Here is a 12171-nt window from a genome sequence, read left to right as displayed (position 1 = left end):
TCCCTTTCTCTCTCATTCTTAAACTCTATGCATGTACGATATTTGTGTGCCTGTTTGCATCCATTAAAAAACAAAGCATAATTATCATTTAGTCTTTTCAAGGTAATTGATGCTCTTTTAATTAGGGGTTGTATTGCAAAAAAGAAATGTTAAAATGCAAAGCAAATAAAGAATGTAATGTAAAACACACATAAACTAAATAGGTTTTCGTTAGTCATTTTCCTTTCTTCTATTAGATCTTTCTGTTGTTTTCTCTAAGAGTTTTTGTTACGAATTTCCATTGTAAAAATGGGTGTGTTGTGTTAACATGATATTTAATTACTTATGGGATAAATTAAATGTATTTGGTTACTTACTATACATACTTTTAATGATTATTTTCCTTGAATTATTAATTAATTGGCTAATAAACTCTGTTGTTTTCCTTTTATTTTTTAGGTAAGTGATGATCTGCTTGCAAATGCCTTAAATCACAACCAAGTAAGGATTTTTTTATTTTTTGTTTACCTTATGATTTTTATAATTTAGTTAAGTAAATTTTAAATATGTTTAAATTAAACTCTATAAAACAGTTTTTGTGAAACTGTATAACAATTTTTATGAAACTGTATAACAGTTTTTTTTGAAACTTAAAAGAAACTACAAAATGTTCTACAAAACAGTATAAAAGTTTTATAAAGCTTAATGTCGGGTTTTATAAAACCATTTTGTTAACATATTTTATTAATATTTATAGAAATATAATAAAGTTTTAGAACTGTATAACAGTTTCATTAAAATGTATATCAGTTTCTATTAAAATCAAAAATTCAACTGTATAACAGTTTTTATAGAACTATAACAATTTAATTTAACTGTATAAAAGTATTTTTTAAAACTGTATAATAGCTTTTAATGAACTGGGTAATTTTTCAAGTATAATAGTTTCTATTAAACTGTATAGTAGTTTTTAGTCAAGTGTATAACAACTTTTATTCAACTGTATACCAGTTTTTTTCAGCTGTATAACAACACTTATACTATTCTAGTGTATATAATTTCTTAATTGCAAATGACTGTATAACAGTTCTTATTGTATTGTATAAATGCTTTTATAAAACTACAATAGTTTTTTATAAAACAATATAACAGTTTTTACAGTTATAAAGAATTTATTGACGTATTTATAATAACAATTACAAAAATTTTACAAGCAATATAACTGTAGAGCAATTTAATGCAACTTAATTAAATTAAAAAACTGCTATACATTTCCAGTCTTCATTTTCCTAGCATTTTTTATAATAATTTGATAAAACATCATCTTGAGTATGATTCGGTACAAGTATAACAGTTTTAAATTAACTCGACACTTATTAAATTATTTTCCATTATAACACAAAATTAAAATGTATCAAAAGAAATCTTGTTTACTCAAAAATTTCAACTATTTTTAAGAATTACTACCAAATAAGAAAATTATTTTGTGCTTGTTTATGTGTGTGATTTTTGGCCAATTTACATTTTAATATTCCTTTTCAAATGCGAACAACTTCCTGCTTTCAAACGTCTGGTGTTTGCACAGAGCAACAAACATTGTCTGGAAACTTATACTGTCAACGCCTGCAACAGCACGACATCACAACATCAAACAATTTGTTGGTTGTATCTTATAAATACATTTTTGTTGATGTTGAGGTGTGTGTGTGTGTTTGAGAGAGTTTTTGTTGTTTCTAGTATCTCTCATTTTTATACCTTAATACTACTGCAATTGCTGTTTTGACGCACAAATTTGTAAGTATGCAAAATAGTTGCAATAAAGCCAGGAAAAAGGACTTTTGGGAGAGAGAAAACGACAGCACATACATTTAAACAAAGCTCCAGTAATGTGAAGTGCTTATAATACTGTAGTTTACATAGATGTTTTGAAAAATTGTTACCTTGTAAACAGTTTCCTCAAACCCACCCAAAAAAATATGCCGAGCATGCAACCAAAGGACAACTAAAGAGAATATTGTAATGGCAAACATCTTTTTTCCTCTTACTTCTTATACCATATATAGTGTAGGTTACTGTAGTGGAATAGCATACCAAAACATGTGTACATTTTGTGTCTTATCAAGATACGTATGTTCAAAAATATCACAAAGGATGTCATATCCTTAATAACTATGTAGTAGAAGTTGCATATTTGGTTTGATAAATCACCTTTATAATCATCATCATCATCGTAGTATGTATGTAGTTAGTCACATAAACAGAGTGTAGTTATCATTTGTCACCAATCGTCTAGAAATGATGCTGCTTTCCAACTTGTTTGTAATGCCACTCCAGCCAGAGATGAAGGCAAAAGGTGAAGGATGCTTTTTGCATATGAAGTAGTACGTACTATGGCTTGTGTATTTTAGAATATTTTTTTTTTCTTTTCCAATTTTGAGAATGATGTGTTATCATCGTTATTATTCATGTTTGTATTATTTTCCAGTTCAGTTTCTGTTTAGCAACTAAAAATTACTAACACTGATTAAACAAACAGTGTGTGTGATTTTGCTACTTTTTCCCCTATTTATTACTTAATTCTTTTCCTCATAAGCATACATTTCATATGTAAAAAATGATCTGACAAATGCTTTGTTGTGCCACTTGTTTCATTAGCTAATCAGCAGTTTAATACGCTTTAACACTACTGTAAATATTAGTACTCTTGTTAACCCTTAAAGTAGGCTAGATCTGCTGACTTGTTTATATGTAGACATCTAATATGTCATAAGTATTTAATCAAACTGTTAAATATTTAATTTATTATTAAAATTAACTTTCATTTTATTTATTATGTATTCGTACATTTTATATAAATATTTTTATATAGATTTTAGTATTTAATAATTTTGAACCCTTGTCAGCATGTCAAAATATTTCAATATTTTGTGACCAATACAACTGCAGACATTTTCAAATTGAAAAGAGTAATAATAATGGTTTTAAACAAAGATGTGTAAAAGGTTGTGGAAAAATATTAGGGTGCTGCAATTATTTTGTTTTTAAATGGACAATTTAGTCACAATTTGTTAAAAAATTTGTGATATCACTAGTCGGTAGCCACTAAGCAGTATATTCATAAAGATTCTCAGCCATGACTTCTTATTTAAAAATATTTATGGGAAATATGAAATATTTTTAATACTTAAATATTTGTTGCTATGTAAAATTACGACAACCTAAACTAACCAATATATTTATACGCTACAAATGACAATCAGCAAACTCAAGTTAACCAGGCGATAAATGTATTGGTAAATAATAATAATAAAATAGATTTGTTGTTAGAATAGTATATAACCTCATATGTACAATGAACAAACATTTACATACAGATAATATCAAATGTACAGCAATCTACATACATATGTATGTATTTATAACATGTCAAAGAAGATCCCAGCAGTTCTAGGAGACAGTACCGAACTAGTGTTTTTACCCATCATTTATGGTGGGAACTAGTTACTTCAATAGCCACGTGACTAGTCATTTTAACACGGGCATGTCCTAAGCAGGGGGTCAGTTGTCTCGTTTTGATTACAATGGAACTGTGTAATAGCTGGTCCAAAGTAGTCAACGCATTGGATTCACATACTGGTAAGATAGCGTCAGTTATTTTACTAGATTTGTAACTGATTTCTTGATCAGCTACGTGACTAGTTAGACCCCTTTCACACTAGGCAATTTAGTTGCGCAAGTCTCTTGCCCAACAACAAAACAGCATGCTAAATTTTCTTCTCCTTAACCCGACATTTCCTCTGGCATCTACAAACACAAGAGACTTGCGCAACTAAATTGCCTAGTGTGAAAGGGGTCTTACTTTAATACGTGCATGTCCTAAGGGTCAATTGACCCTTTTGATTACAATATGACTATCTGATAGCTGATCGAAAGTAGTCAACGCAAGTTTGAAGTGACTGCACCATAGGTTAGTAATAGACACTAAAGTGACTATTGACTTCATGCTATGTTACATGGGACATCAGTATATTTAAGCAAAAATAAACTGTATGAGAATTATATCAGCACAATTGGAATAAAACCAGTTTGTACGAATTACTCACAAAACGTTTAAAGTGACATAGAGACACTTAAGTGTCATTACTTGGGATGTATAAAGTAACCAATTGTCTTCTCTCTGCACTACAAAATGCACACACGTGTCAAATGACCAAAATATATAAATTGGAGTCAGTCAAGTGATAAGACATTTGTGACAATTACTATCTTTAAGGGATACATTGACTACTTGCTCAACTGCTGGGATTGAATTGTAACTAAAATAACACTAAAACAAAACACATGTAAATATGTGACACATACTCACACGCATTTCCAACCCCGCAGGAAATTGAGTGCTAAAGACAGTTGTTCTGAACCTACAGTTCGCACGATAAGATTGGTATTCCAGTCAATCTATCAACCTCACTATCCAAGAGTGAGGATGCTCTTTTGGCCAATGAATCCGCAAAACAGTTTTCTGAAACTGTATTAAAGTTTTAAACAGCATAACAATTCTTATTGAAGTGTTTAGGAGTTTTTATCCAACTGTAGAAGTTTCTATTAAACTGTCCCAATAATCATTTTTACTGGAGTTCAAGTTAAAAGCAAGTGCAATTCAAGCCTTGAATTATAGACAAGCAATAGAATTACGGTTGTATTATACTTTATTTCAATAGCATTCTCCAGTAAAAAGGAAACATTCAAGCCATATGTTTTATGTTGGAAAAATATTTAATTTTTTCAAATATTTTTCAAGTTTAAAGCATAACAACATTTGCATTCAAGTCAAATTCCAACAAAATATTCAAGTGCCTTAATTTTTGGTGCTTATTAGGGTATAACTGAAATTTTTTACAGAAAGCTTAGACAGTTGAAAATGAAATCTATGTTTTTGGATTTTATGATTAATATTCAAAGCTTGTATCTCCTTTCAAAATCTGTGTGTTTTCTTTATAAAAGTTTCGTTATTCGACCCAATTTAGTCTAAATCAATTTTTTTTGCCGATTTTCAGGCTAATCAGAAACCTAAACTGACTCTAGTAATTTACCACTGGGTGTTAGCTGATATACTTAAAATAACATACCAACTCTCACTACTACCACTACAATAATTCTATTTGTAAATTACTTGATTATTCACACATCTAAAACGAAAGAACCTAATATTTTTTGTTGGTATATTTTCTATTATTTATGCTTGTAAATCTCTTGATACTCACATACATGCACACACACATGTATGTTTTTATACTGGTATTGGTATGTAAATATGACCAAGTGTGAGTGATTTGGTTGGATGTTGTTTGTAGGTATTAAAGTTTTAGTAAAAATTTACATATAATAAATAATTCAATTTTTAACACATGCACTTGCACATGCATGCTTACTTATTTAAAAAAAAAAAAATAATAGAATTTGAATAGTTGTATCTAACAAAATAATCAATAGGAAATAAATTTTAATGAAAATTTATTTAACACTATGATTGGAATACACACATTGGAATCAATACATATTTATTTAATTTTAATTTATATTAGTTTATTTATAAATCCGAAATTCTAATTTTATTTTTAATACAATTTCTTAAAATTTATGTAAACTATTTTCTATAACTTAAAATTTAATTTGTGTATAAAATTAATTTTACTTTTGAGTTGTACATTACTAGTCATTTGCAGCTAACATTATTAGAATTGACATACAGCTAAATTAATTGACACTTGCACTCAGCGTTATGTCAAATACTTATCAAAATTTGTGTGTAGACAATTAAGCTATGGTTGCAATTATTATGGAAATAGTAATAAAGGGCCAATTGTTTTGGCTTTAAACAATAAGTTAATTAAGTCGGTGACATTAATTTCACATAAAATTAGTAATATTTCAAGCATACATAATTGCTTATATCAATCATTTACTTATTGTCAAAATTAAGGTGATAATGCTAAAGTAATATTAAGAAATTGTCAAAAACTTTGAATACCAACATTCTTCAATTGTCCTGAAAGATAATACAAAGTTAAACATATGTGTGAAATTCAGGGCGTAGTAAACATTGTATTGAATAATTTTAGAGCTTGTTTCAGCTCATTTTTAGGTGACCTGTAGAACCTACTTTAAATTGTGGACTCCATTAATAAAGTTTTTTCATCTCGTGAGGGAACAGTCTTATCAAAAATTTACGTTTGGTTTTATGCTGATTTTTTGGCTAATCCGAAACTGAAATCGAATATTCGGTCGGACTCTTAAGTTTTTGTTTTAGATAACTTCTTGGCTATTTTAATTGAATTTATTTAACTTAAACTAGATTTCAATACATATAAAATGTATAGCATATTTTTAGGCTCCACCGATTTACTATTTCTATTTGCATCCTTATATTTTTGACATTTTAAATTTAATGTCGTTGTAAATTTTATTTAATTTTGATATAATTTACTTTAATGATATAGGGTCCTTAACAACAAATAGTGTAGATCATTATTTAACTTAATTAGCGTAAAATCGCTCTCTGCCTTATACGTATAAACATATATATTACATTTGTACATTTGTATGGTTTTCATTTCATCATATACAAAGGAACATGCAATATGAGGCATGTTCCACTTTTATACAAAACTGCAAAAACATATGCTCTGATGACAAAGAATATATAACACAGCTCCAACGACAGCAGCAATAACAACAAAAATAACGAAAACTACATACGACGTCATTGGAAATACATACTACGAGTACAATATCCTCTGTGGTGTAGTTGTGAAATGTTAACAGGCAAAACCCCAACAATAACAACAAAGTAGAGGAAGAAAATAAGAACAACACCAATGGCTTATACAGGCACACCAACAAACATACACTAGCTCATAAACATACCTACATACATATATCTGTATATTTGTATTGGTTGTACCTCTCCTTATAGGATTCCAAACCAACAAATGGAGAAAAAAAAATAAGTGAAAACTACAAAAACTATGGAAAATTACAAATATACGAGTATGACTGGTAAAAACTGGGTCAACAAGGTATTTATCAACCCACATCTCAACTATATGCGACGACTATGAACGATATACATACATATTTATATCAACATACATGCTTACATTAGGTTGGCCCCGGTGGATGTTACCAACTAAAATAATAGTTGAATTCATTCTAAGATATTGTCTCTCAAAATATTTGGTTAAAGAATAAAAAAGACCATTTTTAAGGTTTTTATGATTTTTTCCATATTTGATTTGCCTCAAAGAAAACATATGAAATATTGGTTTCACGTGATATGTCTTTAAAAGTCGCTTTTAATGTCATCTAGATATTTAAAAAAATTTAACTTTTTTTAATTTCTACATATTTCTACAAATAACTCCCATTAACACGTATATGTACTGTCGGTTAAAATTATTTTTGTATGAAAACTGTCAGTATAACTATTATTATTAGACTTCGTGTTACTGGGGGTAAGTAGTTTAAATTAATATGTACATTAGCGCTATAACCAAAAAAATTAGTTTGCTAAAAATTACAATATTTTGGACTTATACGAGAAAGGTCATTGAAAGCGTCGTTCAAAGACTTTTCACATAATACCAATATTTTAAGTTTCATTTGCGAGAGATATGAAAAAAATCAGAAAAACCATGAAAAACTAACTTTTTATAATTTGACGCCAGAACAAAAATTTTAAGAAATTGTCTCCTCAAACAACCAAAACTTTAATTTTAGTTGGGTACATAGACACCTTATTTTCCTCCATACAAACGGAGCTACCCTAATATACAGACATGGATGTTTCTTCGTGTGTGTCTCTGTATGTGTTTATTATTATTTGTTGGTTTTGTATTCGTATTAATATACTAGAAGAGTACATGGTTTGTTTTTCCTATTTTTTTTTTTGCTTCAACAAAATAAGTCTGTTTTTATTTTGTGCTTGTTGTTATTGTTGTTATTGCTGCCTTAAAAAGGAAATAAAGAGAAATCGAGTTTTTGTTGACATTCACATTTAGTTGAAGCAATAGTTTTCCTTAAATTTTAATTTAAAGATCTAAAAGTGTTTAGCCAAAAAGAGAAAGTTTTCTATTTTCTAAAGATAGGGTCACACATGATAAATATTTGACGAAAAAGACGTAACCACTAAATAAAATACATTTGAATTCTTTTATTTATTTTAAAAACTTAACATATTTGTGCGTACTTTACTGCATACTTTTCCCAGATGTAGAAAATATACATTGGGCTACAAAATAACATAAAAGTCAATACAATTGCAAAGTGACTTAAGCTAGGGTCACACATGGCAAATATTTACTCAAAAAAGCGTAACCACTTTTATTAGCACAAATTTGTTTGACGTGTTTACTCTTACAAGTGTTTTGTAAGATCAAACAGCATCAAATAAAGTAAAACAATTTTTTTGTTTTGAATAGGCGTAAGTAAAAGGAGTTTTTGGAAGAAATAAAAGAGGTCAAATATATTTTATTTAGTGGTTACGTTTTTTCGTCAAATGTTTGCCATGTGTGACCCTACCTTTATTGTATGTAGTAGGCCCAAAACCCAAAAGTCGCCTTTTTTTAGCAAACATTTTTTTAAACACTTTGAACATTTTTATTGAAATGGTAACCTTTTGTCTTAAGATTATACTAACTATAGAGGTAAAAGATTCAACGCCAAAGCTGATGCATAACTGGCTAAGTTTAAGACTATTTTTCTTCAAAAACAAATAAGAAATTTCTTCCTTTTTGACCCTTTTAGGGTTATATTAATGCAAATATTAGGATTTTTTTAACAAAAGATTTCTTTTTAAACATATATTCAGCATTTTAGCGCGTTTTTGGAGGTGCTGAATGCCGCGTTTTGATTGTAGATTGTAGTTGAAATCACTCGTGATCACTTAAAATACACGCATTTTTTACCAAAAATTTTTTGATGAATTTTTTTACATTTGTTTGGAAAATTTTCTTTTCGATTTTTTCAATGAATAAACTTAACAGAGCCGCAGATTATATTTGAGAACTTATTTAAGATATTTTACCACAAGCGGTGAATAAAGGTGTTCATGAGATTCAAGACTGAAATTCTGAGGCTTCAGTCTGTTACAAAAACGCTCATTTCTAAAATACTAAATTGAAATAACTGGTTTTTAAAAAACTGTAAAATCGGATCAATAGAATAAAAATTATTAAATTAAATGTGAGACAACCTCAAGCAAATTGTATTCATTCTTCCAAAACAATTTGCAAATTTATGAGCATGTGTGAACACTAAATTTAATTGCTCAATTAAAACTAAATTGAGGCAATTAATAATGCATGTCTGAACATAGTATATGCTAGTTCATTTTTGTGCTGTTTATTAGAGTCCGACCGAATATTTGCTTTCAAATTAGATCAAAAATCGGCATATACCTGAATTCGTGCAAAATTTGACCAAATCCGAGACCTTTGTAAAGAAAAAACATAGTTATTAAACCTGTTCACTCAAAAAACAATTTGCAGTTCAAGATTTAAAACAAGTTAAATGAAGTTCACAATGTAAAGTTGTTGCTGCAGGTCATCAAAAATTATCTGAAACAGGATCTTCTATTAAAATAATTTTTCGGAAATTAAGAGTACATTTGAAAAGTTTCGGATTAGGCCGCGAATAAAGATTTTTTGGCCGAATATTCGATACGATATTGGGCCGAAAATCCTGTTTAGACTCTACTGTTTATAACTATGTATATATGTAAGTTGGTGGATTACTTTTCATATCCCAAGTCATCTAGCGAAGAGTCAATTCTAGAGTGTAGTGTGTTTACAGCCTATCTGAACAAAATAGCTTTTTTTTGCCAATTTGTTACTAGTATTGAAATAAAGAACTCAGACGATCATGTCACATTTAAGGATTTTGCTGTATTTTTTATCTCAACTTAAAGTAGAAATACGGTATTTATATGCACCTAATTTCAAACCATATTAAAACATAATTTCTAAAATATTTCCAAAAAATTCTCTGGTTATCGGCAGTGTTTAGTTAGTGTCAACATTATCCACAACCCTCACAAAACCCATATACAAATGAATTAAAAACTTTCAAACATTCAATAATAGCTACAACTATAACAAAAATGTATAGACAAAAACTAATAACCAACAAATCCTTTTAATGTTTTACAAATCACGTTTAGTCTCGTTGTTGTTTTTCTGCAAATATAAATAATGATATTAAAAATTTGTCCAGCATAGATATAGATTTATTTAAAACGAAAAAAAAATATTATTTATGCAAATTACGCATACGTATAAACTCAAGCATACGCACACATCTACACACACACAAACACACTTATGCAGAATTATTTTACAATATAATAAAGCATACAATTAGGAGTGAGAGAGTGAGTGAAAGCGGGTTTATAACAAAGTTAAAACTAATGAAGGATATTGTTTGTTTATGGCTCTATGATTAGATGTGATAATACTACAAAATGAGTTCAAATTTTGAAAACAACAACAACGACGACTACAATAATAACAAAATTAACAACAAAAGCCGAAAGGATTATCAGCATGTTGTCTATGTATGAATACAGTTCATATCGTATGAACGTATAAGCTGGCATGCAGAGAATGATGTATGTATAGAATGTATAACAGAAAAGTCCTTATTTATACCATCATCATCAGCATCATCTATCTACATACCTATGTATGTGTATGTGTGTATGTGCATCTGTGTATCTTTAATGATGGATACCAGCAACAACAACTATGTTGGATTTGGAAAATTCTCCAATGGTTTTTAATTTTTATTGTGAAAAAATTTACATATGAATTGAAAATTGCTCACATATTTACATAGACTTTTATAAATGTACATTTGAATTTCCAGATGTATGCATGTAAACAATGTATGTATGTACGCTAAAGTTACCATGTATGTATGTAGACAATGCAGTAAAAATTAAGTTAAAATAATGGTGTTGGGGTTTTGTTTTTATATTTTAGAACATACTAAAATCAGCCATATGTAAATGATGACTACTATTTCAGCATCATCATCATCATCGTCCTCTACAACATCACTATTATTATCATCATTTCCCTTAAAATAATGATATAGATGATGATGGAAATTTAATTTTGGATCAGAAAACCAAAAAAAAAAACACTCACTGGTAATTCAATGTTGTATCCTTAAAATGTTTAATTAAGTATTGATATGCAATGATATGTGTCATTAGCAGATGAATTGAACTAAATGTAAAGTGGCGAGAGAGTTTGAGTGGAAAATATTCATGTATTTATGTATGTGTGCATAGCATACAATTAGGGGTCGAGGTTAAATGTTACACTAATATTAGTAATGTTTTTGTGTAATTGTTATCGTAAATTGTAATCGTATTGAAGCTAAAAGGGCCAAGTTTTGTTTAAATGATTTGTTTTGTTTTTCATTTAACTGCGAAAATTGAGACTAAAAAGGGGATGTGATTTTGTTTTAAAGTAAAAAGGCTTGTGTAGTTTTACATTTTATTTTGTGAGAACATAAATTATATTGATGAAATGTTTATCAAATGAAAAATGAGAAGAGAGTAATATTACAATGAAATATTTTTAAAAGTTAAATATCTCTTTGGTATTGATTTTATTTTATTTTTGGAGCAATGAAACGATTTTTTTTTTAAATACTATGTGATTGAATTAAAAAATGTTATAGTGTATTTTTTTCGATAATATATCTCCATTTAATTGTAAAAAATTCTCCAAATAAGGGTAAGGGTACACAGAGAAAACAGATTCTTTGTATCTATAGAATTATTCGATTCTAACAAAAAGACTTTTCAAATTTGTAAATATAGTTAAGTTCAACAAATATTTAAACCTTTTTATAATGTAGAATCCTTTATTCTGGTATGTAATACATATGTATTGCTTTTCCTTACCAAATGTCAAAAAAATATTGAAACCAAACCTAATGCCAGGCAGCGAAATCTCAAATTCTCAATATTTCGTGACTATACTGCTGAGTGACATCAAAAATACTCTACGCCTTGTCTAAAATTAAAATTGCTACATTTTTGCACAAAATATCAGCATCTCTGTTGTTTTCCAAAATGATTTATATACGCAATTGACGCATTTCTACAAACAATTGTCTAAATTT

At 28.5% G+C, this 12171-nt stretch overlaps 1 protein-coding gene across 11 annotated transcripts in view; it reads left to right on the top strand.

Annotated features, from left to right (window-relative positions):
- Positions 1-12171, top strand: part of pum (pumilio) — a 560122-nt gene that overhangs the window by 488481 nt on the left and 59470 nt on the right. For 8 of the 11 annotated variants that reach the window (XM_065514262.1, XM_065514270.1, XM_065514279.1 and 5 more), the window contains one exon: positions 439-480. The exons of the other annotated variants lie outside the window; for them this stretch is intronic. In XM_065514262.1, the coding sequence (XP_065370334.1) occupies positions 439-480 (42 nt within the window). The remainder of the gene's footprint in view (positions 1-438; positions 481-12171) is intronic. 11 annotated transcript variants of the gene reach the window in all.

Source organism: Calliphora vicina, chromosome 1 (assembly GCF_958450345.1).
Source record: "Calliphora vicina chromosome 1, idCalVici1.1, whole genome shotgun sequence".
NCBI classification, from domain to species: Eukaryota; Metazoa; Arthropoda; class Insecta; order Diptera; family Calliphoridae; genus Calliphora; species Calliphora vicina.
The sequence above is the reverse complement of the archived record's forward strand: the minus strand, read 5'-3'. Positions and strand labels throughout refer to the sequence as shown.